This window comes from Capra hircus, chromosome 19 (assembly GCF_001704415.2).
Source record: "Capra hircus breed San Clemente chromosome 19, ASM170441v1, whole genome shotgun sequence".
Taxonomy (NCBI): domain Eukaryota; kingdom Metazoa; phylum Chordata; class Mammalia; order Artiodactyla; family Bovidae; genus Capra; species Capra hircus.
In genome coordinates this window covers 24825426-24848901 of record NC_030826.1, presented here as the reverse complement: position 1 = coordinate 24848901, position 23476 = coordinate 24825426, and the positions used below count along the sequence as shown (strand labels likewise).

At 60.7% G+C, this 23476-nt stretch overlaps 3 protein-coding genes across 5 annotated transcripts in view; 2 read left to right on the top strand and 1 right to left on the bottom strand.

Moving 5' to 3' along the window:
* GGT6 (gamma-glutamyltransferase 6) lies at window positions 554–3628 on the top strand. Of its 2 annotated transcripts, none has more exons than XM_018064444.1 (4): window positions 554–917; window positions 1475–1677; window positions 1767–1884; window positions 2778–2922. In XM_018064444.1, the coding sequence occupies exons 1-4, from the start codon at window positions 784–786 to the stop codon at window positions 2920–2922; spliced, it is 600 nt and encodes a 199-aa protein (XP_017919933.1). In that variant the 5' UTR covers window positions 554–783. The 2 variants fall into 2 exon arrangements, with proteins under 2 accessions (XP_017919933.1, XP_005693477.2); XM_005693420.3 differs by having other exon boundaries at window positions 579–917; window positions 1767–1880; window positions 2187–3628.
* MYBBP1A (MYB binding protein 1a) lies at window positions 4899–19972 on the top strand. The gene is made up of 26 exons (XM_018064442.1): window positions 4899–5338; window positions 5516–5614; window positions 6326–6409; window positions 6499–6573; window positions 6674–6781; window positions 7737–7912; window positions 8063–8230; window positions 8323–8440; window positions 9501–9796; window positions 10029–10139; window positions 10673–10798; window positions 11006–11173; window positions 11298–11397; window positions 13415–13511; window positions 13687–13838; window positions 14156–14242; window positions 14321–14476; window positions 14582–14758; window positions 14910–15070; window positions 15986–16238; window positions 16467–16592; window positions 16667–16735; window positions 17274–17387; window positions 17591–17692; window positions 18822–18970; window positions 19133–19972. Exons 1-26 carry the CDS (start codon window positions 5075–5077, stop codon window positions 19704–19706), a joined length of 4110 nt encoding a protein of 1369 aa, XP_017919931.1. The 5' UTR covers window positions 4899–5074; the 3' UTR covers window positions 19707–19972.
* SPNS2 (sphingolipid transporter 2) overlaps window positions 20204–23476 on the bottom strand; it is a 37761-nt gene continuing 34488 nt past the window's right edge. Inside the window, exons 10-13 of one of the 2 annotated variants that reach the window (XR_001919689.1) lie at window positions 23050–23148; window positions 22791–22954; window positions 22318–22478; window positions 20204–21783 (exon numbers count right to left, since the gene is read on the bottom strand). Coding sequence is in view for 1 of the 2 variants with exons in the window: in XM_018064443.1 (XP_017919932.1) it covers window positions 22322–22364; window positions 22791–22954; window positions 23050–23148 (306 nt within the window). In the remaining variant the exon portion in view is untranslated. The remainder of the gene's footprint in view (window positions 21784–22317; window positions 22479–22790; window positions 22955–23049; window positions 23149–23476) is intronic. The other variant, XM_018064443.1, reaches the window with a different exon arrangement.

Below are 23476 nucleotides of genomic sequence, written 5' to 3'. Positions count from 1 at the left end.
CAAGGGGTCTATGGCGCCACCTACTGGACAAGATGTTCATGACAGGCCCAGAGAGGTATTGATACCTTCACCACCCAAGTTGCTTCCCCAAATAGGGAAGCCCAGATCCCTGGAGTGGCCTCAGGCTGAGCCTTGACCCCAGACAGAGACCAGACACCCCCCCATACCGGAACCTAGTCACATGCTGAGCCCTGATCCAAGTCAATGTACTGCCGTCCTCTTTCTCCCCTGTCCCCAGATTAGAGCCTGAACAGGAGAGATTTAGAGGCTATACCCCCTAAAGGGGGGCTTCCCCAGTGGCTCAGCTGGTAAAGAATCTACCTGCAATGCAGGAAGCCTGGGGTCAATCCCTGGGTCAGGAAGATCCCCTGGAGAAGGGAACAGCTACCCAGTCCAGTATTCTCTGGCCTGGAGAATTCCATGGACTGTATAGTCCATGAGGTCACAGAGTCGGACATGACTGAGTGACTTTCACTTTCTTTCCTCCTAAAGGGAGGGGCCCACAGATGTCCTGGGTCTCAGGGCCTGTGGCCCCAGGACCAGGCTCCTCCTCCCCTGCATCCCCTAAACCAGGTCCTCTGCCACGAGAGCCCCTCAGGCCCTGTGCCTTAATGGGGCGGGTTCACACACAGCCTCCCTGGCCCTGTGCCCTGCCCAGACCTGTTCTAGATTCCACACCACCCTTCCCCAGGGCTCCTCCACCTCCCACCCACCAGCCCGGGCAGAGCCTCCTGAGACTCAGCCTGGAAGACAGGCAGGCAGGAGGGCAGGCACCGTGGAACCATGGAACCCGAAGCAGGGCCTGTGCTCTACCAGAAGCTGCAGGTCTGGGAGCCGAGCTTGGAGTCCGAGGAGGAAGAGGAGGAGATTTCGGAGCAGCTCATTCCGGATGCCTCCAGGCCCCACGACTCCTCTGGGTGAGTCAGGGAGGGGTCTGGGCACCCAGTGACTCAGGCCTGAGGCTGGCAAGTCCCTCCCAGCCCCAGGAACCTTCTGGTTGAAGGCAGGGACCCCCCCCCCCCAGGTTCAGCCCCAAGCCTGGCCAGTGCCAGTCAATCCAAGGTCTGTGCGACCGAAGGGACATTTGTACTAGGTCAGCCCCGCCGGCTGCTCTGCCAAAGGCTCCCGGCCCCCACCCCCTGGTGCAGGAGGCACCTGCTGGGCAGGTTGGTTCTGGCTACACCTGGCCAGGCCCGGCTCCTGGAGCCTGCCAAGCCCCGCTAGGCATCCCTCCGGACTGGCTGGACCCTACCTGTGCAACCCCCTCTTCTCCAGAGACCCTCCCCAAGCTCCTTCCCGTCTCCACGTCTCCATTCACAAGGCTGTGTCTTCTGCCAGGAGACCCTTTCTCCTTGGCAAACTTCTCCTCCTCCTGCAAGCATGACCAAACCTTTTGGGAATTAGTCCCTGGGTTCTCCAGGGGTTCGTGGATGTCCTCCTGCCTGGCCCTGGCTTAGGACATCACTCTCTGCAGGAACAAGGCTGGCCATCTGCCCGGGGCCTGGGCCCAACTGGTGGCTGCCTTGCTGTTGCTGGCCGTCAGCTTCTCCCTGGCCGTGAGGCAACTCTGCAGCAGTGGTGCCTCTCCGGGAGCCTTGGGCTCTGGGGCCCCTCCAGCCAGCGGGCACTCCCATAGGCCTGGCATGTACCACCATGGCGCCATCATCAGCCCAGCAGGTCAGTGCTAGGAGTAGCTCAGGGGAAGAAGGGGGCGGGGTTACTGGTCCCAGCTCCCCACCTCAAGACAGTTCCCTCTCTCACTGCAGCTGAGTGCTCCCGCCTGGGTCGAGAGCTGTTTGTTGCCGGGGGCAACATCGTGGATGCTGGAGTTGGAGCAGCCTTGTGTCTGGCAGTGGTCCATCCTCACGCCACAGGGCTAGGTCAGTAACCCACAACCCCAGACAGTGACCCCAACCCTGGGCCTCAGCAGTGACCTGGAACTCGGGCAGTCAGCAGCCCTGACCTCAGGGCTGGCTGGTGAGCAGGACCTAAGACTTGGGCAGTAGCCCCACCCCTAGGCTGTGACCTTTGATCCCAGATCAGTGTGATCTTGACCCCAGGCCTGGTTATTGATCCCCGTCTCCAGGCCTGGTCAGTAACCACTAACCCCAGGCTAAGTCATTGACCCTTCACCTGGGACTACCGAGTGCCCCTGACCCCTGTGTGACCCCTTTGTCTCCTCCCAGGTGCCATGTACTGGGGCCTCTTCCACAATAGCTCCTCGGGCAACTCCACTGCCTTGACATCGGGCCCAGCCCAGACCCTGGCCCCCGGCCTGGGGCTGCCCGCGGCTCTGCCCGCCCTGCACATGCTGCACGCTCACTTCGGCCGCCTGCCCTGGCCACACCTGCTGGTGGGCCCCATCTCACTGGCTCAAAAGGGCTTTCTGGTGGACACATCCCTGGCCAGCGCCCTGGCAGCCCAGGATACCAAGGGCCTCTGTCCACTACTTTGCCATGCTAACGGGACACCCCTGGGCCCCGGAACCCGAGTCACCAACACCAAGCTGGCAGCTGTGCTCCACAAGGCCTCACTGGCCCCCACCCCAGACCTCTCCGGGGATGCCCTGCTGAGTCTGCTGGCCGAAGACCTGGGGTTGGAGGGCCCCTCAGCCGGGCCCAGGCCCACCTTGGAGCCAGCCCTGCAGCTACCTGTGCCCCAGGGCATCCTGTTCACCACCCCCAGACCCTCAGCTGGCCCAGAACTGCTGGAGCTGCTGGAAGCATCTCTACAGTCCGCAGGGCCCAGCCCTGCACCCTGCCCAGCACTCCTGCAAGCTGCTGCAGCCCCCAGGAGCAGTGTCCTGGCCACCGTGGACAGCGGCGGCTCCGTCCTCCTTCTCACCTCCTCGCTCAACAGCTCCTTTGGCTCTGGACACCTGTCCCCAAGCACCGGGATTCTACTCAGCAACCTGGTGGCTGAGTCTGCAGCTGGCGCCTGGGCCTGTCCCCTCATCTTTCGTGGCATCTCAGATGACACAGAGGTCGATGTGTTGGGGCTGGTGGCTTCAGGGACCCCTGCAGCTGCCACAGTCATGACTCACGCTCTGCTCAGCCACCTGGCCAGGCCCCAAACCCCAGACCAGCAAGGACCAACAGAGAGCCCCAGAGCTTGTGGCCAGGGGACCCTGCTCCAGGTGGCAGCCCACACAGAGCACGCCCATGTCTCCAGTGTCCCCAGTGGCTGCTGCCCCTTCCAGGGGTTTTAAGGTGGGGCAGTGTCTGGCAAGGGTGGACAGGAGTAGGGGGTCTCAGGGGTCTGCCCCATGGAGGCAGGGGCAGAGAGCCCAGCAGCAATGGTGTGCATAAAGAGCGTGCGTCCATTATGTGCCCAACGCTGGCTCACTTCTGGCCTGATCTGTTGTCTGGACTTGAGTTCGGCTCTTTCTTTAGCTAAAGAATCTGAGGATAATGAGGAAAGAACACCAGGAACCTGGGGACAGCCTTGAGTTCAGATCCAGCTCTGGGAAGCACAGATGGAAGAAAGCCATACCCCTGCCGAGGCTCTGGGCAGAGCAGGCAGATCCTGGAGGCATGCCGGAACCTCCGTGCTCCCCTCCAGGCCACACTCCACTGATCTCCCTCAACCAGGCTGGAAACAAAATAAAGATCAAGTCTCCTGGATGCCATGTGCTACTCTCGCTTCTTGGTTAATTTCACATCAGCCTTTGAGGCGTCTGGGCTCCGGCCACAGGGAACACAGGAGACTGCCACCCAGGGATGCAGAGCCAGGCTAGTGTCTTTCTGCTCCTCCCTGCTCTACTCCCCTGCCTCCCGGGACAGCACACATACAAGGTAAACCAGTTCTCACTTTCTGAAACTGATAGAGCAAGGAAGGGGTTTGAGATGGTGAGAAGGAGGTATCCCAAGGGGGAACAAAGGGGGCCGGAGCTAGATGTGCGGTTTCAAGGCCGGGTTGGCCCTCACCTCTCCACCTCCAAGAGGGCTGGGTTCTCTCTGAACTACAATCCTCCACAGGTTAGTTCTCAAACCAAGAAACGGGTGACCATTAGCACTCCTGCCCCACACTGTAAAATGAATGTATCTCTGACTTACTAGAACTCAGTGCCGCCACCTCCCTCTCGCTGCTCACCCCCCAACTCCCGGACAAAGAATTCTTTCCCCAGCCCAAACGGTACCACAGTCTACCCGCTTATGTTAGCCCCAAGCCTAGCATCAGAGAAGGCAATGGCAACCCACTCCAGTACTCTTGCCTGGAAAATCCCATGGATGGAGGAGCCTGGTAGGCTGCAGTCCATGGGGTCGCTAAGGGTCGGACACCACTGAGCGACTTCACTTTCACTCACTGGAGAAGGAAATGGCACCCCACTCCACTGTTCTTGCCTGGAGAATCCCGGGGACGGGGGAGCCTGGCGGGCTGCCGTCTATGGGGTCGCACAGGGCCGGACACGACTGAAGCGCCGCAGCAGCAGCAGCAGCAAGCCTAGCATCCCTCTCGCTTCTGTCACCTCCCACCTGTTCCAGATTAGCTGGAATTTTCTCAGCACTTGGTTCAATCCAGCTGGTATTCCTGCTTCTACCTCTGCTCTCCTTCAATTCACCCTCCACACAGCAGCAGAATAATCTATTAAATGTGTAAATGGGGGGATTCCCTGGGGCTTCCCTGACGGTTCAGTCGGTAAAGCATCTGCCTGCGATGTTCAGTCCCCAGGTCGGGAAGATCCCCTGGAGAAGGAAATGGCAACCCACTCCAGTATTCTTGCCTGGATAACCCCGTGGACAGAGGAGCCTGGCGAGCTACAGTCCATGGGGTCGCTAACACTTCACTTCACTAGAGGTACCGTGGTTAGGACTCGGCTCTCTCCCTGCGGAGGGCCGAGGTTCCATCCGTGACCCATCCCTGGTCTGGAAAATAAAATCCGACAAGGCGGGGGGCGTCGAGGCAGTTAAATAGGACCAAGGCTTGTGCCTACATAAAACCCTCCGGTGATTTCCTATCACAATCGGAATGAACTCCGGACTCCTGAGCGCCCAGAGAGGAAGAGCCACACCTCCCCGTCCGCCCCGCCCCCGTGCCAGCCGGCTCCGCCCCCAGCCGACCCAATTCATTGCGCATGCGCCCCGACCTGACCTGGAAGAGGCTGTCTTCCGAGCCCACGTGTTCGACGAGCATGGCGGAGCCGGCGAGTGTGGAAGTCATCGAGCCTCTGGCTCCGGGAGAGGCCCAGAAGAGCGGCGCCCGGCCTGCCGACCGTCATGGCCTGCTCAAGCACAGCCGCGAGTTTTTGGACTTCTTCTGGGACATTGCGAAGCCGCAGCAGGAGACGCGGCTTGAGGCTACAGAGAAGCTGCTGGAATATCTGCGCGCAAAGCCGAAGGTATGGTGGCGGGGTCTGGGGCAGGAGCACCAGAGATCCTGGCTAGTAGCGGCGAGCTTGGGGTCACGTGGTCGCGAACCTGGACGCCCTAAGTGAGCGCGCGCCGAGGAGCGGGCATGGGCGGGTGCCAGACGACCCTTCTCACTGGTCCACCTGGGGATGTGCTTGGTTCCTTAGGGATCTTCCGAGATGAAGTACGCCCTGAAGCGCCTAATCACTGGGCTCGGGGGTGGACGAGAAGCAGCCCGGCCCTGCTACAGTTTGGCCCTGGCACAGGTGAGGTGGTGGCCCCTGGAAGGGGTCCACCTGTGCTGGTCAGGTGGGGGAGTGAGTGAGCAGAGCAGATGTCCCAGCTGCAAGGGACGTGAGAACTGACAAGTAGGGGTAGCATCTCAGGCGAGCCGATGGGAGGTGTGCCCACGTGGATGCGGAGAAAATTGTGTAAGCAAGGCCTTTGTGCAGAGAAGCCCAGGAAGGTGGAGAGAGGGAGGTTGAGGCTGCTTTTGGGTACCTGGTTGACCAGCCTCCGAGGTACATGTACTGGGGGTGGTAAGCTCTGGGATGAGTTCTCTTACCTCTGCAGGGTTTAGGACCCTCTTCTCCCAAGGGGCACACAGCTAATTATAAGCCGTATCTAAGGAGCTTGGACAAATGGAAGGCCTCTAGAGACCCAGTCCTTGAAGACCAGTCTAGGGAGAGCTCAGAGCTGGCTGTGGGGACAGCGTGTTTGGGAAACACAGTCTAGTGGCCAAAGCACCCCAGCTACACATGGGACAGGGAGAGAGGGGTCAGCTCCATTCACAGCTATGTTCCATCATCAGCACTGCTCAGAGGCAGGTAGGCAGCTTCAGAGGCATCCTTGGGGCAGGAGCAGGGGCCCAAGGCCTGCTCCCAAGGGCAGAAGTTGAAGGAGAAGTAGGAAGAGATTAATGTCTGTTGGGATGTGGCAGGGCCACTCCCCCTGAGCCCCTCTCTTCCTCCTGGCAGCTGTTACAGTCTTTCGAAGACATCCCTTTGGGCAGCATCCTGCAGCAAATACAGGAGAAACATGACCTGCAGAAGGTTAAGAAGGTGAGAGTTAGCAGCCCCAGGGATATCAGCAGTCCCCAGGGTGGGAAATGCTTGGGTCCTTCTCATGGGTGCCTGGAATCCTTTTCTAGGGGATGATGAGACCTGCCCTCTTTGGAAACCTGTTTGGTGTGCTAGCCCTCTTTCAGTCAGGCAGGCTAGTGAAGGTAAGAGCTTTGAGGGTTCTGGGGGTATGTGGACTGGCTTGGAGTGGTGGGGGAGAGTGGCACGCCCCACTCATACCCTCTCTGCCTCTGGGACCACCAGGACTCAGAAGCACTGATGAAGTCAGTGAAGCTGCTGCAGGCCCTGGGCCAGCATTACAATCACCTTCAGGAACAGCCCCAGAAGGCCCTGGTGGACATCCTCTCTCAGGTATGGGCTCACCAGCTGTGGAGCCTTGGGTAACTAACGCCACCCATCATAGAAGAGCACGGAGAAGACACAGGTTAATGCATGGAAATGCAGTACCATCCCACGGAAGCATAAGTGTGGAACATGATGTTTTGTAGTAACTTCCCTTAAAAAGTAAGAAGGAAAAGGGATGTGCTTTAATAACATGGTTTAGTTTAATATCTAAAGTATTTTCATGTGCAGTCAGTATCAGAAAATCTGTGGAGGTTTTTACATTCTTTATCGTGGTAAGTCTCCAAAATCCAGTGTATTTTATACTCACCGGCATATCTCTGTTCAGATTAGCACGTTTTACGTGCTCAGTGTCCACATGTGACCAGTGGCTTCCATATTGGACCATGCATTTGTAGAACAGCGCCTGACATGTGCCCAGTGGGTTAAACATGTTTGCCATTGTTGTTTTGGGCAGAGCTGGGGTCCCCACTGCCCTACTTGGGAAGTGGAGGTGGGCTAGTACCTAGAATCCTTGCTGTGGTGAAAAAGCCAGGGACTGGCACATCCCAGGCCAAGGCTTTCTGCATAACCCTGGCCACAGAGCTGGAAGGACCTGAATTCAAGTCCCAGATCTTCACTGGGGACTCCTTATTAAAAAAAAAAAAAAAAAGGCTAGTCCTGCAAAACCCAAAAAAGGAATAATTAAAAGGGTGGTCCTGGGCTAGTTAGCATCAGTGGGGTGCTTATTTAAACCCAGTTTCCAAGGATTTGGGAATTTGAGCTTTTTAAGAAACCCTCTCTGGTGATTCTGTTGCCTGACAAGGTGGATTGTGACTGTCCCATCTCAGGCTGTTGGTGTGCCGGGGCCTTGGGGGAGCCTGGGAGGTAGAATGGGGCCCAGAAAGCTCAGCTCACAGCAGGAGAGTCAAAGGATGCTGTGAGGGCGCCCTCCGCACCCCCAACCTGTCTCCCCCACCGCCAGGTCCCGGAGACCACGCTGCAGGAGATCCTGCCCAAGGTCCTCAAGCCTGACATGAATTCAGTTCTCGGCTCCCCTGAGCACCTGGAGCTCTTCCTCTTGGCCCAGCAGAAGGTGCCCAAGAAGCTGGAGAAGCTGATGGGACCGGTCAACCTGTTCTCGGACGAGAACATCCCAAGGTGTGAGGGAGGTGGGCAGGTGGGCCCTCCATCCACAGGTTTGCACCGTGACCCGGGGGTGGGGGTCCATGTGGCCCCAGGCGCCTGGCCCTTGTTTGCTGGGGACTGCCCCGAGTCTTCTTCACCCCCACCCACCCCCGACCTCTGCAGGCTGGTGACTGTGCTAAAGACGGTGGCCAACTCTGTGAAGAAGGAACGCAAGCTGCCCACCATGGCTCTGGACCTGCTCCGCCTGGCGCTCCAGGAGGACAAGTTCCCATGGTTCTGGAAGGAGGTTGTGGAGCAGGGGCTCCTGAAGAAGCAGTTCTGGCCGGCCAGGTGCGTGGGCGCTTGACCTCTCCCTATTTGATGAGCAGGGGTGGCTCAGGGGACCGAGGGCTCTGACCAGGCCCTGTCGTGCGCCCCCTCAGCTACCTGTGCTTCCGCCTGCTGGGCGCAGCCCTGCCCCTGCTGTCCAAGGAGCAGCTGCAGCTGGTGATGCAAGGGGACCTGATCCGACATTACGGGGAGCACATGGTCACCGCTAAGGTGAGCACCGCCCCCGCGGCCCAACCCTGCTGGAAAGGGCCAGGTGACTGGGCTGCTTCCTGCCCAGAGGAGGGAAGGGATCAGCCAGCTTCCAGAAAAGAGGGTGGTTCTTGGTGTCAGTGGTCCTGCCTGGGATGGGCAAACACAGCTGCCCCTGGGAGGAGGGGCTGGGGACCTGGGTGTCCCCCACCTCTGGGTAGAGGGAGCTGCCTGAGAGCTGACCCCCAGCCCTGCATCTTCCCCTACGAACCGAGAGTGGCAGGGTCAGCCCTTCTGCCCCCAGGCCGCTCAGCCCAGGCTTGTACAGCCAGCAATCTGTCCAGACCCCCCTCCACCCCCAGCTGGTGTTACAGGAATGCTACCCACCGATGCTATTTTGAGTACTGTCCACATGCCGCACACTAAGCTAAGTGCTCGACAGGGGACTCGAGCAGTGGTTAAGAGCAGGGAACCTGGGACCAGACTGCTGGGTTCCCGTCCTGACTCTGCTGCCGCTAGCTGTGTGACCTCCCACAGGTCGCTTCCCTTCTCTGTGCCTGCCCCTGCCCCTGTCCATGAGCCAAGGAGCAGGACCTTCCTTAGAGTCGTTGTGAGGATAATCAGGCTAATATCCACAGGTGCTTAAAGTAGTGCCTGGTGTGCAGGAAGTGCTGCTGGGTTTGCTTCTAGCTCATTCCATCTTTACCGCCAGCTTTGGAGAGCTGCCATTCCCCTCTTCCGAGTGAAGGACAGGCTCAGAGTTCAGCGCAGGGGTTAAGAGCTCCACGGACTGGGGGCCCAGACGGACAGGGGCCGAGTCCCAGCTCCACCACTTTTAGTCCTGTGATCCTTGGAAGTTGCTTCCAGGCTTTCTTATGCTTCATTTTCCTTCATCTGCAAAACAATTAGAGGTGCCAGGACGAAAGTTGTCCCAAAGACTGAATGTGGGGGCGCCTGAGCGACCCAGCTGGGTACAAGGGAGGGGACTTCCTAGGCCCCAGGGAACCTGTTGTGGAAGAGGCTGGGGGTGTGTTGGACCCCTCCTGGCTGATGACCCCAGCGCTATGCCCAACTCTCGCAGCTCCCGAAGCAGTTCAAGTTTGCCCCGGAGATGAACGAGTACGTGGGGGCCTTCCTGGAAGGCTGCAAGGACGACCCCGAGCGGCAGCTGGCCCTGGTAGTGGCCTTCACGTCCATCACCAACCAGGGCCTCCCTGTGGTGCCCACCTTCTGGCGGGTCGTGCAGTTCCTGAGTCCCACCGCCCTCAAGGGCTACGTGGCCTGGCTGCGGGACATGTTCCTCCAGCCTGACCTGGACTCCTTGGTGGACTTCAGCACCTACAACCAGAAGAAAACCCAAGATGCTTCGTTCCATGGGTGAGTGGGCCTGTGGGGCCCAAAGGCCTGGACCCTCCCTCCCAAATACCTTGGTTCCTTGGGCCAGAGAGGAGCCAGACCTTTGCTCTTAAAGGCCTCAGTTTCCTCACACGTGGCCCTGTGCTGGGGATCAGGGCATTAGGGAGCCTTGGTTGATTTTCCCGTCTCAAGGATGGGAGACACCCATTTCACCACCTCTAAGCAGTTTCCGGGACTTGTCTCCTGCCCACAGGCCCGAGCGAGCTGTGTTCCGGCTGCGGAAGTGGATCATCCTTCGCCTGGTCAGCATCGTGGACAACCTGCACGTGGAGAAGGAGGAGGCGCTGATCGAGGAGGTGGCCAGGTATGGTCCCGAGATGTGCCTGAACCCTGACTTCCCACGGATGCAGCGACCTCGTGTCTGACCTGCTTTGGGTCCCTCCTGGAGCCAAAAGCCTGAGGGTCAAGTCATCCTTGCCCCTTGGGCAGGACGAGATTGGGGGAAATTCCCCAGGGAGTCTGGGTATGGCAGGGGGGAGCTCCAAGGTTCAGGCTGGCTCAGCATTCCCCCCACTGCCTTTGTGTGTCGACGGTGTCGGGGGTCCTTAATGACGACACTGCCACTGCTTCTCACCCTCACGGCAGCCCTGAGAGGGGCAGGAGCGGCGGTGACCTGGCCGAGGCCACGCAGCTTCGCGTCTTTGGTTCCAAGGGAGGGATGCTGGTCCTCTCCCGGTTCAGGCTGGGCTCTGTTCTGCTGGGGGTCCAGGCCTGGGAAACGTCCCCTCTGTCGTCATCGCCTCCGGGCACCAGGCCCTCGGTGAGGCCACCCGAGAGTGGCTGGTGAGGAGGGTGGCACTGACCGAGGGAACACGGGTACCCTCACACCCTCCCCAGGTTTTGCTTCTTCCACTCGTTCTTCGAGACAAAGAAGCCCACGTCGCAGATCCCTGAGTCCGAGCAGCACTTCACCCTCGCCTTGGATGGCCGGACCCGGGAGGTGGTGTGCAGTGCCTTCTTCAGGTGGGCACCGGGAAGCCCAGGAGAAGCCTGAGGGTGGGCGAGTAGGCGGGGAGGTGGCCTCGGGCAGGGTGGGCACCACTCTCTCCAGCTCTTCATCTGAGGCCCGGTGAGTTCCAGGGGCTCAAAGCCTGGGGATGGAGTAGGGTGGCCGTGTCTACCAGCCCAGCCCGTGACCTTGACCGCCCCCGCCTACCCCACCACCACCAGTCTGCTTCAGACCCTCAGCACGCAGTTCAGGCTGGCGCCAGAGCAGACGGCAGACGGGCGGCCCTGGACCTACCACTTGGTGCAGTTCGCAGACATGCTGCTGAATCACAGCCGCAATGTGGCTCCACTGACAGCCTTCACCACGCAGCAGCGCCAAGCCTGGGACCGGTGAGAGGGTGTGGTTGCCACCTGTGGGTAGAACCTCCCGGGGTCTGACACTGGACACATGGGTGGGATCCCCTGGGGTCTGATGCTGGCTGCGGTGGCCTGAGAGCATGCTCATCTCGCCCAGGATGCTGAAGACGCTGAAGGAACTGGACACCCTCTCTTCAGAGGCCAAGGCCACTGCCTTCCAGCACCTGCTACTCTTGGTGGGCATCCACCTCTTCAAGGTACGGCGGCCTGAAGTGGAGGGGGCTACAGACCTAGGATCTGCGGGGGCCAGGAACAGCTCTGTGGAGCTGAACGTGACAGGTTTCCTAGGCTGACTGCTCCTGGTTGGAAGTACAGCCCAAGGGAAAAACCACTCCATCCACTTACTGGACACCAGCTCTACCCTGGGCTTCCCTGGTGGCTCAGACAGTAAAGAATCTGCCTTCAGTGTGAAAGACCTGCGTTCAGTCCCTGGGTCGGGAAGATCCCCTGGAGAAGGAAATGCCAACCCACTCCAGTATTCTTGCCTGGAGAATTCCATGGACAGAGGAGTTTGGCAGGCTACAGTCCATGGGGTTGCAAAGTCAGACACAACTGAGCAGCTAACACACACGCTCTATCCTGAGCTTTCTGAGCAGTGTCCCTTGTTGGTATTACCCACAGATTGGAGGCAGGCACATTTCTGACAGGTGGGATAATAGACTCATAGAGGTCAAGTAACTTACCCCAGGCCACACAGCTTTTGGCTGGGATTCAAACATGGGGCTCTGACTCCGCTATCTCATAGGACCTCCCTACACTACCTTACTGGCCAGGGGTGGTGGATGTCGAGGAGGGCGGGGCCTGGCTCTGGGCAGACCCGTCAACCATGGGGACGCTTCTGTCTGTCTGTCTGTGGTCCGTTCGGAGTGGAGCCACGATTCTTCTGTTTCGCTCTTGCACATTTGGAATCTAGAGTGGTGAGTTGAGGGTAGTGGGTGTTTTTCCGGCACCGCCCTCCCATGGCGTCCTGTGTCCTGTCAACTATATTTCTCATGTCATGGGTACCTCTTCTCATAACCGGTTCTCTAAAACCCACTCCGTCTCCTTTTCTGTTCTTTCCACAAAGAAATTTTGGCCGTGTGCGGAGCGTACTGCCGACAGCGCTTTTGACCCTTGTGGTTTCTTCTGACTGTGAACCCAGGTCTCTGGAGGTTTTCCCCTCAAGTTATACAAGGCTCTTGTGGGTTGCTCCAGGTCTTCAGTAGCCTCAGGAGACAGGACTCCCTTCTGGCCTCTCGGCTGAGGTTTTTGCTTCCATGCCTTGGGCACTCAGCCCAGCTCATGGACAAGCAGTGTGGGGAACAGTTGGTCACCATGCCCCTTCCAGTCCTTGGCCCTGGACATCCAATAGGGGCTACCCAGACCCTGGACCTCTGAGCTTGACATGGATGAAAGCTACCCAGCCACAGCCAGGACGCTAGAGGCAAAGATGCCCGAGGCTTTTGAGCTCCTGCTCTGGCCTTCCTTCCACCGCCCCCACCCCAAACATTGAAGCTGCCCTGCAACATTAAGGAGGGGAAGTCTGCCTTTTTGGTGCCAGCGGTCAAACAGGTTAATTTCAACTCACTGGCTAGTAGCTGGACTCTGGTCTTATCCTTCAGCAAAATAGACTTGAAAGGACTGTGAAAGTTGCTCAGTTGTGTTTGACTCTTTGTGATCCCATGGACTATACAGTCCATGGAATTCTCCAGGCCAGAATCCTGGAGTGGGTAGCCTTTCCCTTCTCCAGGGCTGTCCAACCCAGAGATCAAACCCAGGTCTCCCACATTGCAGGCAGATTCTTTACCAGCTGAGCCACAAAGGAAGCCCAAGATAGACAACTTAGTTGAAATTAAATTTTAAATTTGTTGAAATCGGTCATTTCCAGTTCTTTTTGTAACGATGTTGAGCCAGGTGTCGTGGCGGAATCTAGAACTGCAGATCAGGAGTCTGGGACCTGCTGGTGCCCTGTGATCCTGATCCAGCCTGGGCATCAGTGGGGAGGTTGGGCTTCATCTTCTGTGAGGCTCATAAACTGTGTGTCTGGATGTTAGGTCATCAGCTCCTGGGGTCTGGCTGTAGCCCTCTGCTCTAGATTGTGAGGGGGACTGGCCAGGACAGTCTGGAGTCTTTTGGGCCTTGATACCAACTCCGCCCCCTTGGTCACTCCCTCTCCCAGCTGAGCAAAGGCTGAGCATGGGTCCTGGCCTCTGATTTCTGTCCTGTCCCACACAGTCCCCCGCAGAAAGCTGTGACCTCCTGGGCGACATCCAGACCTGCATCAAGAAGAGCCTGGGGGAGAAGACCCGCCGGACCCGTTCCAAGGCCACCAGTGGGTTGTCGTCCCTGGGGCAGGGGGCGGGTGATAGGCAGACAGTAGGACTCAGCATGGGGTGCTCAGACCTGCTCCAAGGCCACCAGTGGGTCGTCGTCCCTGGTGGGGGGTGATGGGCAAACAGCATGGGTCACTGGCCCCCTGCCCAGGCTCACCCCTTCCCTGCTTGCAGACCCCCAGGAGCCGCCGTGGGTGGAGGTGCTGGTGGAGATCCTGCTCTCCCTCTTGGCCCAGCCCAGCCACCTGATGCGCCAGGTAGCCCGCAGCGTGTTCGGCCACGTCTGCTCCCATCTGACCCTACGTGCCCTGCAGCTCATCCTGGATGTAAGTGGGGGCCTCTGGGGATGTGGGTCCCAGGATGGGGCTCTCCAAGCCCAGGGCTGCTGTGACCTGCATGGTTGGGGGATGGGGGCCTCCTTCAGAGTCTCCTGCTGTGCACCCCTGACTTGGGGTCAGGTCTCTCAAGGACACTGGAGGGAATGGCTTTCTCTCCCGGGCTCCATCTTCCTCCCTGAAATGGGGACCTTTGGCCAAGACTGGATGGGAGGGGGAAGGAAGGCAGTTGAGAAGGTCCCGGGGCCTGAGGGGGTGGTGAGGGAGCAGGGACCGCAGACGCGACGGCCACCTGGGACTCCCCGCAGGTGCTGAACCCGGAGGAGAGCCAGGACGAGGACGACAACGTGGTGGTGACAGATGACTCTGAGGAGCAGCCGCTGGGGGGTGCGGAGGTACTTGTCAGCAAAGGGCAGGGGGCGGGCAGACACCCGGTGGGCCACGGGGAGGCGTGACACACGGCCCACCCACAGGACAAGAGCTCAGACGGCGAGGACAGCAAGGGCAGCAAAGGCTCAGAGAGTGAGGAGGAGAGCGATGACGACAGCGACGAGGAGGACCGAGACGGGGACGTGGACCAGGGCTTCCGGGAGCAGCTGATGGCGGTGCTGCAGGCCGGGAAGGCGCTGGTGAGTGGGGGCCGGGGGGCCGCCCCCCGCCCCTCGTCCCTCTGCTCCTTCTGCATGAGGAAGGGCTGCTCACCAGGCCTCTGTCCCCCCGCCCACAACCCCCAGGGCGGAGCGGACAGTGAGGATGACGACGACGAGGAGCTAGGGGACGAGGCCATGATGGCCCTGGACAAGAGCCTGGCCAGCCTCTTTGCTGAGCAGAAGCTGCGCATCCAGGCCCGGAAGGACGAGAAGAACAAGCTGCAGAAGGAGAAGGCGCTGCGGCGGGACTTCCAGATCCGGGTGAGCCCGGCCCTGCCCTCCCGCTCACCACGCCCCAGCCCTGCCCTCCCGCTCACCACGCCCCGCCCTCCCGCTCACCACGCCCCGCCCCCCATGCCCCCGCCCCTGCCCGCGCCCCCGCGCCTGGCTGAGCTCACCCTTCCCACTGCAGGTCCTAGACCTGATCGAGGTGCTGGTGACCAAGCAGCCCGAGAACCCCCTGGTCCTGGAGCTGCTCGAGCCGCTGCTGCTCGTCATCCGGCGGAGCATGCGCAGCAACAGCAGCGCCAAGCAGGAACAGGACCTGCTGCACAAGACGGCGCGCATCTTCACGTGAGGGCGGGAGGGGGGCCCGGACAGCCAGGCCAGGGGCTCGCGGAGGGAAGGGGTGGGAGCCAGGGCCCGCGTCACTCAGCAGCCTTCACCCATCTGTTCCTGCAGTGCTTAGCGCAGGGCCCCCAGTCCCACCGACGCCCTCAGGGCCCCTGTAGTTGGCAAAGCAGACTCGGTGCCCGATTGGCCGGGGCTGTGGCAGCGAGTGGGCGGGAGACGGGACACCTAACCCAGTCTTGAGGGACTGGGAAGGCTTCCTGGGAGAGGTGTCAGCAGTGCTGGGAGCTGTGGAGCTCGCTTATCCTCCCAGAGGCCACAGGCAGAACAGGAAGGCGTGTCTGACACAGTCAGAACATAAGCAGCTTGTGGCCTGGCCGACCTCAGTGTTGAGGAGCCACAGAGGCCTTTGCAGCAACAGCAGAGGTGGGGTGAGGTGGGGTGGGCGCTGCTGGAGCAGGGAGCCCAGCAATGGAGACATAGATAGCAGATAGAGCCCTGCTTCCTGGGCAAGGGTAGGGGGAGCAGTGTGGAGACAAAGGCCTAATAAGAACTTGAGATGGGGGGTGCCCCCACCTCACCGGCCCAGGTCACACTTTCTCAGCTAGTTCTCTGCCCAGACACACAGTGTGCTGAGCACATAGACCCTGGTTTTGCTTTACAAAGGGCCCGGAAGCCACTGTCCCCTAAGGGACAGGTGCTCATGGGGCTGAGGACCACATCGGGGTGTTGGGGTGTCACTCAGGGAGCCAGTTTCCCTCTGGCTTTGCCTGGGTAGATCTGTGTGTGGCCCCGGGCCTCCCCCTGCAGCCTCAGTCAGACCCCTGTCTTTAGGGGTCTGTTTCCGCCTGTGAAGTGGGGCTCGGGTCTGCTGGGGTGGGGGGACGTGGCGACCAGCTCTGCCCCCGCCCCCCGCAGGCATCACCTGTGCCGCTCCCGGCATTACTGCCGCACGGCGGGCGACCGCGTGGAGACTCTGTACGCCCGGCTGGAACAGCTGGTGCAGCAGGCCAGCCAGCAGGCTGACTCCTCCGTCGCCCTCTACCACTTCAACGCCTCCCTCTACCTGCTCCGCGTCCTGAGGGGCAGCACCGTGGACAAGCCCGCCCACAAGGCCCAGAAGAAGGAGAAAGCCAGCAAAGATGCCAGCTCCCAGTCCCAGGGCCCGGAGGTGAGCAGACCTGGCCCGGGGAGGCTTGGCCTGGAAGCCCAGCACCGCTAGATGGGAGCGCGTCCTGGGAGGCAGTGGGGCAGCCAGCTTACCCGTTTCACAGACGGGGAGGCGAGGCCACACCTTCCTTGGGACCCAGCCTTCAACCGTCTGAAGGCAGCCCAGGCTGGGCTCCCGTGCCAGGCCCCCCCAGCCCCGGCATCACAGCAGCTTTCTCCCTTGGCACAGGCTGCCAGCTGCCTGGACTTGAGCCTTGTGACCCCGATCTACTCGTCAGCGCTGAGCTCCTTCCTGACCAAGCGCAACAGCCCCCTCACGGTCCCCATGTTCCTCAGCCTCTTCGCCCGGCACCCGGTGAGTATCGGGCGAGGCTGCCCCCTCGGGCCCCTGCTGGGCCCCATCCTCACTGCCCACCATTTCCTCCACAGATGCTCTGTAAGAACCTACTCCCCATCGTGGTCGAGCACGTGACAAGCCACACGCGGCCCCGCCATCAGGTAAGGCCTTCCCAGATCCCAGCCCCAGGTTTGTGTGAATTACCAGCTTGACTTACGTCTTTGTTGGCTGTTTGAGAGACTCAGGAATGGTGCCCTGGGGGACAGGGTGGGGTGAGTCTGCCCCTCCAATCTGGCCAGTCCCCCCCAACCCCACCACTGTAGGCCCAAAGTGGAGATGGGGGGACACTTCCCACATGGCCTGAGTCCTCCGGCTCCTCAGAGGTCACGCCCTGGCCTGACAGGTATGCCTGGGGGTCAGGGTAGGAAGAGGGGGCCTGAGTTAGTAGGGGGCCGGGAACCGTGTCCAGCTGACAGCCCTGCTGCCCCCCTTGGCCTCAGGTCTCCCCACTACCTGAGAAGAGCGGGTGGGAGCAGGCGATGGTGACAGCTGAGCCCAGAGCTTCGGTGATGACAGCCCAGGCGGGCTGTGCTGGGCACAGCAGGCAGCCCCACCTGCACCCCCTCTTCAGGCTCCTGGAGCTCGCGGGGGTCGCCCAGCATGCCAAGGCTCCTGGTGACCACATTGCCCCCACCCCAGGTCCAGGCCTGCTTGCTGCTCCAGAAGACCCTGCCCACACGGGAGCTACGCGTGTGCTTTAAGGACCCAGAGTGGAAGCAGCTGCTGGGCCAGACCCTGGGGAAGGTCACCGAGGTAGCAGCCCTGGGCTCTCCTCCCCTACCGGCCAGTTGTGGTCCTCAGGAACCCAGGGGCGAGGGTTGCTGGACCCTGTGCCTCGGGGTGGGTTTGGGGTTCCCCCAGGAGACGTTTCTTCCCTGGGGACCCTAGTCTCTCACGTGGGAGATGAGCTGCGAGCAGCTCTCCGGAGTGCTCAGCCCAGTCGCCTTCTCCCCCAGATCCTGCGGACGCTGGGCGAGGCTGAGACCAAGTCGGGGCACCAGAAGGATCTGGCGGCCTTGGAGCTGCTCAACACTCTGTTCAGGAATTTCTATCACGAGGTGAGCACTGGGCACAGCAGGAGGTTGCCAGGCGGGCAGAGCACAGTCTGAGCAGAGGCTGGGGGGCAGGTGGGAAGCCATCTGGGGAAGGGTCTGGATGCCAGGGTGAGGAAACTGGGCTTTATTTATTTGAGGCGGGCTAGTGCTATACGGAGAAGGCAACGGCACCCACTCCGGTACTTCTGCCTGGAAAATCCCATGGACAGAGGAGCCTGGTAGGCTGCAGTCCATGGGGTCTCAAAGAGTCGGACACGACTGAGCGACTTCACTTTCACTTTTCACTTTCATGCATTGGAGAAGGAAATGGCAACCCACTCCAGTGTTCTTGCCTGGAGAATCCCAGGGACGGGGGAGCCTGGTGGGCTGCCATCTGTGGGGCCGCAGAGTTGGACACGACTGAAGCGACTTAGCAGCAGCAGCAGCGCTATATTCTGTGCTTGGCCAGGGTAGGGTGAGCTGGTATGCTGTTGCTGTGCTCCAGTGAGAAAGCTGAGAAGGGGCTGGGAGGGCTGGCGACCGCGGGAAGACGGCTGTTGGGTGGGAACCCAGGCTCCTAGACTGGCAGAGACGGAACAGGGGTATGGCGTGTGAGATGCGTGAGGGCCACGGGGCGGCTGTGGGCAAGTCTCTGGTTCCCCCAGTCTGGCCCAGAGGGAAAGGTGTGGGAGTCCTTGGCGTAGACACTGATCAAAGCCACAGTGTTCTAGCTTCCAGGAAGGTGCCGCGGGGGGCAGGTGCTGAGCGGCAGGCAGACCCCGAGAAGCCACACCCAGAGTGATAGCAGAAAGCCAGGAGAGGGGCCATTCTGGAAGCCAGTGGCTTTCAAAAACACCCCACTCAGTGCGTGACAGGGACGGAGAGATGAGAAAAGGGCCTTTGGCGACCCGAAGGTCACTGCATGGTGCCCCCTGAGGTGGGTGGGCTTTGGGCCCTGGGAAGAGAGAGCAAACTTGGCCCCTGGGGCCCTTATTGTCTCCCCAAGGTGAGAGAGGCTAGGGAGGCACAGGCTGAAGGGCTGGCTGAGGGGCCACAAAGGGGTGGGTGAGGGTGGGAGGGATGGGGACCAGGAGCTGGGGAGAGGCCGTGCCTCTGGTCCCCTCTGCAGCCACAGCCTTGCCCGCCTCTGCAGAAGCTGACCGTGAGCCTGACCGCCATCCTGGGTGTGCTGCAGAGCCAGCAGCCGAGGCTGCAGCAGAGGCTACAGCAGGGCGGGCACTCGGCAGGGTCCAGCCGCCTCCACGACCTCTACTGGCAGGCCATGAAGTTCCTCGGAGTCCAGTACGTTTCAGGGAGGGCGGGCGCTGGAAAGACCCTCATGTTGCGTGCGTTCTGATGTCCTCTGTCCCCAGTGTGGGAGCTTCAGGCAGCTTGAGGATGACAGAGGCGCAGGTCACCCTTGCCCTGGCCACAAGTTTCCTTTCTCTGCTCACTTTCCCCCAGGCGCCCCAAGCCAGAGAAGGATACCAAGGAGGCCCCTCAGGCCACACAGCAGAGCCCCGTTAGCATGAAGCGGAAGAAAAAGGGCTTCTTGCCAGAGACCAAGAAGCGCAAGAAACGTAAGCCTGAGGCCACCACGCAGGAGGTGGCGGCGGCCAAGCCTGAAGCTGCCAGTGGGGACCAGCCCCCCAGCGCCGGCAAGAAGAAGAAGAAGAAGAAGATGAAGACGACCAAGTCCCCAGCACAGTCCCAGGTGAATGGGACATCTGCTGCCAAGAGTCCGACCCCAGAGCCCCCTGCTGTGAGCCCCAGCACCCCCACCAAGACCCCAAAGCCACAGAAGAAAAGCCAGAAGCTGTCCCAGATGAACGAAGCCACTCCCCTGCCTCGTCAATCCCCGGAGGAGCCGGCTGCCAAAAAGCGTCAGAAGAAACTGCCCCAAAAGGGAGTTTCAGGCAAGTCGCCACAGTCCGCGCTGCCTCGGAAAAAGGCCAGGTTGTCCTTGGCCAGCAGGAGCCCCAGCCTCCTCCAGAGTGGGGCCAAGAAGGTGCAGCTGAGGAAGGCGAAAAAGCTCTGAGTGACCCCCCTCACCCTGTTGTGCTCAGTCCTGACTTGCAACCCCGTGGACTGTAGCCTACCAGGCTGCTTCTATCCATGGGATTTTACAGGCTAGAATACTGGAGTGGGTTGCAGTCATTCCCTTCTCCAAGAGATCTTCCAGACCCAGGGATCGAACCGCAGCTCCTGCCTTGCAGGCAGATTCTTTACCCACTGCACCACCCTAGAGACTTTTTTTCACCATGATTTTAATAAACCAGCTACTGTCTAAGGTTCTACCTTCTATGCAGGGGTTAGTGGGTCTGCTGCAGCAGGCATGGCCTGAGAGACCCCAGCTCTAAGCTGGGCCCTGCTGCTGCTCTCGAGCACACAACACCCTTTGGGACCTTGGCTCCCAGATGCTGTGGGCCAGGCCCAGGGCTCTGGTGTCTGTCTGGGTTGAGTACAAGTGTGACCACACCTCGTGCCCCTCATCCCCACCCCCCAGGCTGCTTTGCTGCGGGAGCCACCAGGGCATGACTTAAATAGCTTTATTTCTTCATTTACAAGAGGAATATATTTGGCTTCTCTCTTAAGACTCTGAGATTCACAATCAGCAGCTCTAAAAAATAAAGGAGCAGTTTGGCTTCCGGAAGGAAGAGGAAGCAGCACTTGGACCTGGTTCTTGTACAACAAGAAAACATTGCTGGGGCCCTGGGCTGAGGCTGGGGTGGGAGTGGAGGCCAGGCTGGTCTTCGGGGGAATCCCACCCCCTGGTTAAGCCCCCCTCCTAGGGTACCCCAGAGCTTGGTAGGGAGTGGGTGCTCCACCAACTTACCCACCCCTGAAGCCAAGCCAACCAGTAACTGAGTAGGGAGCACTAAGCTGGCTGGCTCTTAGGGTCTCCTACCAGCCCCACGGGGCCCACCAGACCAGAACCACCTTGATGTGGTGGGGAGGGGGTGTGTGGAGCAGAGGGGACAAGCGTCAGTGGGGGCGTGGGGGGTCTGATGTGAAGTTGGCAGCTGTACCCTGGTGTGTGGCTGCGGGGGTGGGGGTCTCGGCCACATGGAAACGTGTGAACTGAGTGGCTGACATGCACAGGGAGGTGACTCGAGTGCTGGCCTCTCCTGGTGCACCTTAGCCTCCACCAGGCTCTTCCCAGGGACAGGAAGCTTGGAGGATGGCTGTTTCCTCTGGCAGCCAGAGCCCTGGCTCCTGCCCTACAGATTCTGGGAATACTCCCCTGGGCGCTGCCCCTGGAAGGGGTCCAGCCTGGGGGCAAGAGTCAGTTCCTGGCATCTGTGGGGATGGTCAGGCAGGGGATGGACAGTGGGGGTGCTTCGGTGGATCCGAGGAGCCCTGTAGGGACGGGGAACCCCCAAAGGTCTCAAGCATGGGGCACAGGTGGTGTGCCACTGCCACCAGGGCCTTTGCTCCCGGTGACGCCAGCTCGTCGGCACGGTCCCCCACCTGGGAGACTGCCAAGCTGACAGCCAGCCCAAGGCAGAGACCAGTGTCCTCCAGAGTGGCCAGCCAGGCTGGGAAGTGCCAGCAGCTTGGGTGCCCAGCTCTTGCCAGGTTGAGTCCAGTGTCCTCAAGGTCAGAGGTCCTCACCCACCCGGCCCTTGGGGAGCCAGAAGTGCCGCCCTGAGGCCTGGACCCCCTCCTTTCTGTGTAGTCCAGGGGCTGTTGGGTCTTCAAAGCTGCAGCCAGCACCTTGCCCAACAAGCTGCATGGGAAAGTCCAGCCTCCTGGCCCCAGGGTCTGGGGAGGGCAGACACTGCCCCAGGATCACATAAGCTGGGGACAGGCCAGCCTCTCCCCACACACCCATGGGGGGCTGTCTTCCTCCAGGACCCCAGGGCCCCTGTGGCCCAGACCGGGGCCTGGGGGTGGCCTGTCCCAGGGCATGGCTCCAGCAGACACAGCCTTCCAGGTTAGTTGAGGACACAGCTTCTTGGAACCACTGCCACTCAGCAGTCCCAGACCAGAGCTGGTGGGAGCCCCGCTGTGGGTCACAAGGAAAGCTTCGGGACAGCCTGGCAGGGCCAGGGTGCCGGGGGACACCTCCCAGACTAGGCAGGAGTCCGGGTCCTTCGTTATCCCAGCAGCACCTGGAGGGAGGGGGTCAGAAGTCAGGTGCAACACCCAATCCAGGGATCCTCCCTCTGGGACCCACTGGAAGGGAAAGAGCAGATCTGCCACGGCCAAGGCGTGGGGGCAGTGACCTTGGATTTTTCTCTGCTGGGAAGCTGAGGCTCCCAGAGGCCAGGCCCAGAGGAAGGTCCAAGTAGGAGTTGGGCTCTGGCACCTCCAGGAGGATTTGGGAGGATGGAACCCAGAAAACAGCAGGGAGTTCCTGGCCAGTCCCTACCCTGACCTGTGCCCCCAGCCCTTCTGAGGAAGGAAGGGGGAGCTGATTTACTGGAAGAGGGAGCCTGTCCACCCCCCCATCCCGTGGGTCTACTGGTCAATCCAGGCAACATTACTGGAGGAAGAGGACCAGTCCCAGGGCTGGGATGTGCTCAGGCAGGAGGTGACTCACAGGGAGTCTAGAACATCCCTCTGCACAGCTCCCTGTTCCAAGATCCCCACCCCTTCCCTCCCACAAGAAGCTCCCCCCACCCGCCCTCCCAGCCCACACTCACTGCCTCAGGCTTTCATGGATGTAGGAGGCATCACCAGCTGGTTCACCCTGGGGGAGAGACGGGCGGGGGTCAAGGTGGCACATCAGCGGGGGCCGGGCCCGGGCACTGCTCTGGAGCATCGCATCGCGGGAGCCGGCGGGCCGGACGTGCTGGGCAGGGACCTCGTCAGCCCCAGGGGGAGGTGGGAGAGCCCAGGAGTGGGGAGAGGGGAGAGAGAGGGGGGGAGTAAAGAGGAGAGGAGAAAGAAGTCAGACGATGAGAGGAAAATGAAGGAGCAGAGCCCAGCCCCGAAAACCATTCATTCCAGAGAAACTGTCTAGACCCACCACACAAACCCCGGTGCCGCCGTGGGCTCCCACTAGTGATGCAGGCCGCACCTCTTGGAGGCGGGGACCTCGTCAGCCAGGTGCACCCATCCACCTCACCCTGTCACAGCCGCAGCAGGCCCACCCCCACCCATGCCACCAACTCACTGCTGCTCAGCCTTGGCACGGTCGCTGAGGAAGAAGAGCGCGGTGGCCAGGAAGAACATGCCACCCAGGACCACGACGAAGGGGCAGAGCATGAGGGCGTAGCCCAGGCTCAGGAACTCCCAGAGCGGGGAGTCCTTGGTGCTCTGGCGGATCAGGTCGGAGATCTGGGGGGTGGGGGAGCCGGTGGACGTCAGGGCGGGGCCACCTCCCGAAGCCCCCACACCCGCCCACTCCCTCCCCTGCAGCCCCTGGTACTCACAAAGCCAATGAGGTAGGGGCTTCCAGCATCCCCCAGCAGGTGGGAGGTGAAGCTCTGCAGGGCCACGGCAGTAGCCCGCCGGGTGGGGATGACCACATACTGTGCAAGAGGTGGCAGGTCAGAGCCCAGGGGAGCCAGGTGCACCCGCCTGGCCTCATCAGGGGGCCTGACACTTCTGATGTTCCCATGGCCTCACACAGAGTCCTCCTGTCTTCCCCACTCCCTCCTCCAGCTCCTAAGTCCACACTGCCTTAGCACCTGCACTTGGCCCTCGCCAGGGAGCCAAGTGCACCAGTCATGGGCAGACCGAGGCCCAAAGGCACAGAAATGGCACATGGCCGCCCTGGGACCAGAACCCCAGCCTCAGGCTTGCCCTCACCTCCTCCGCAGGGGAAAGACCCATCCTGGTTGCCCCGCCGAGGCCCAG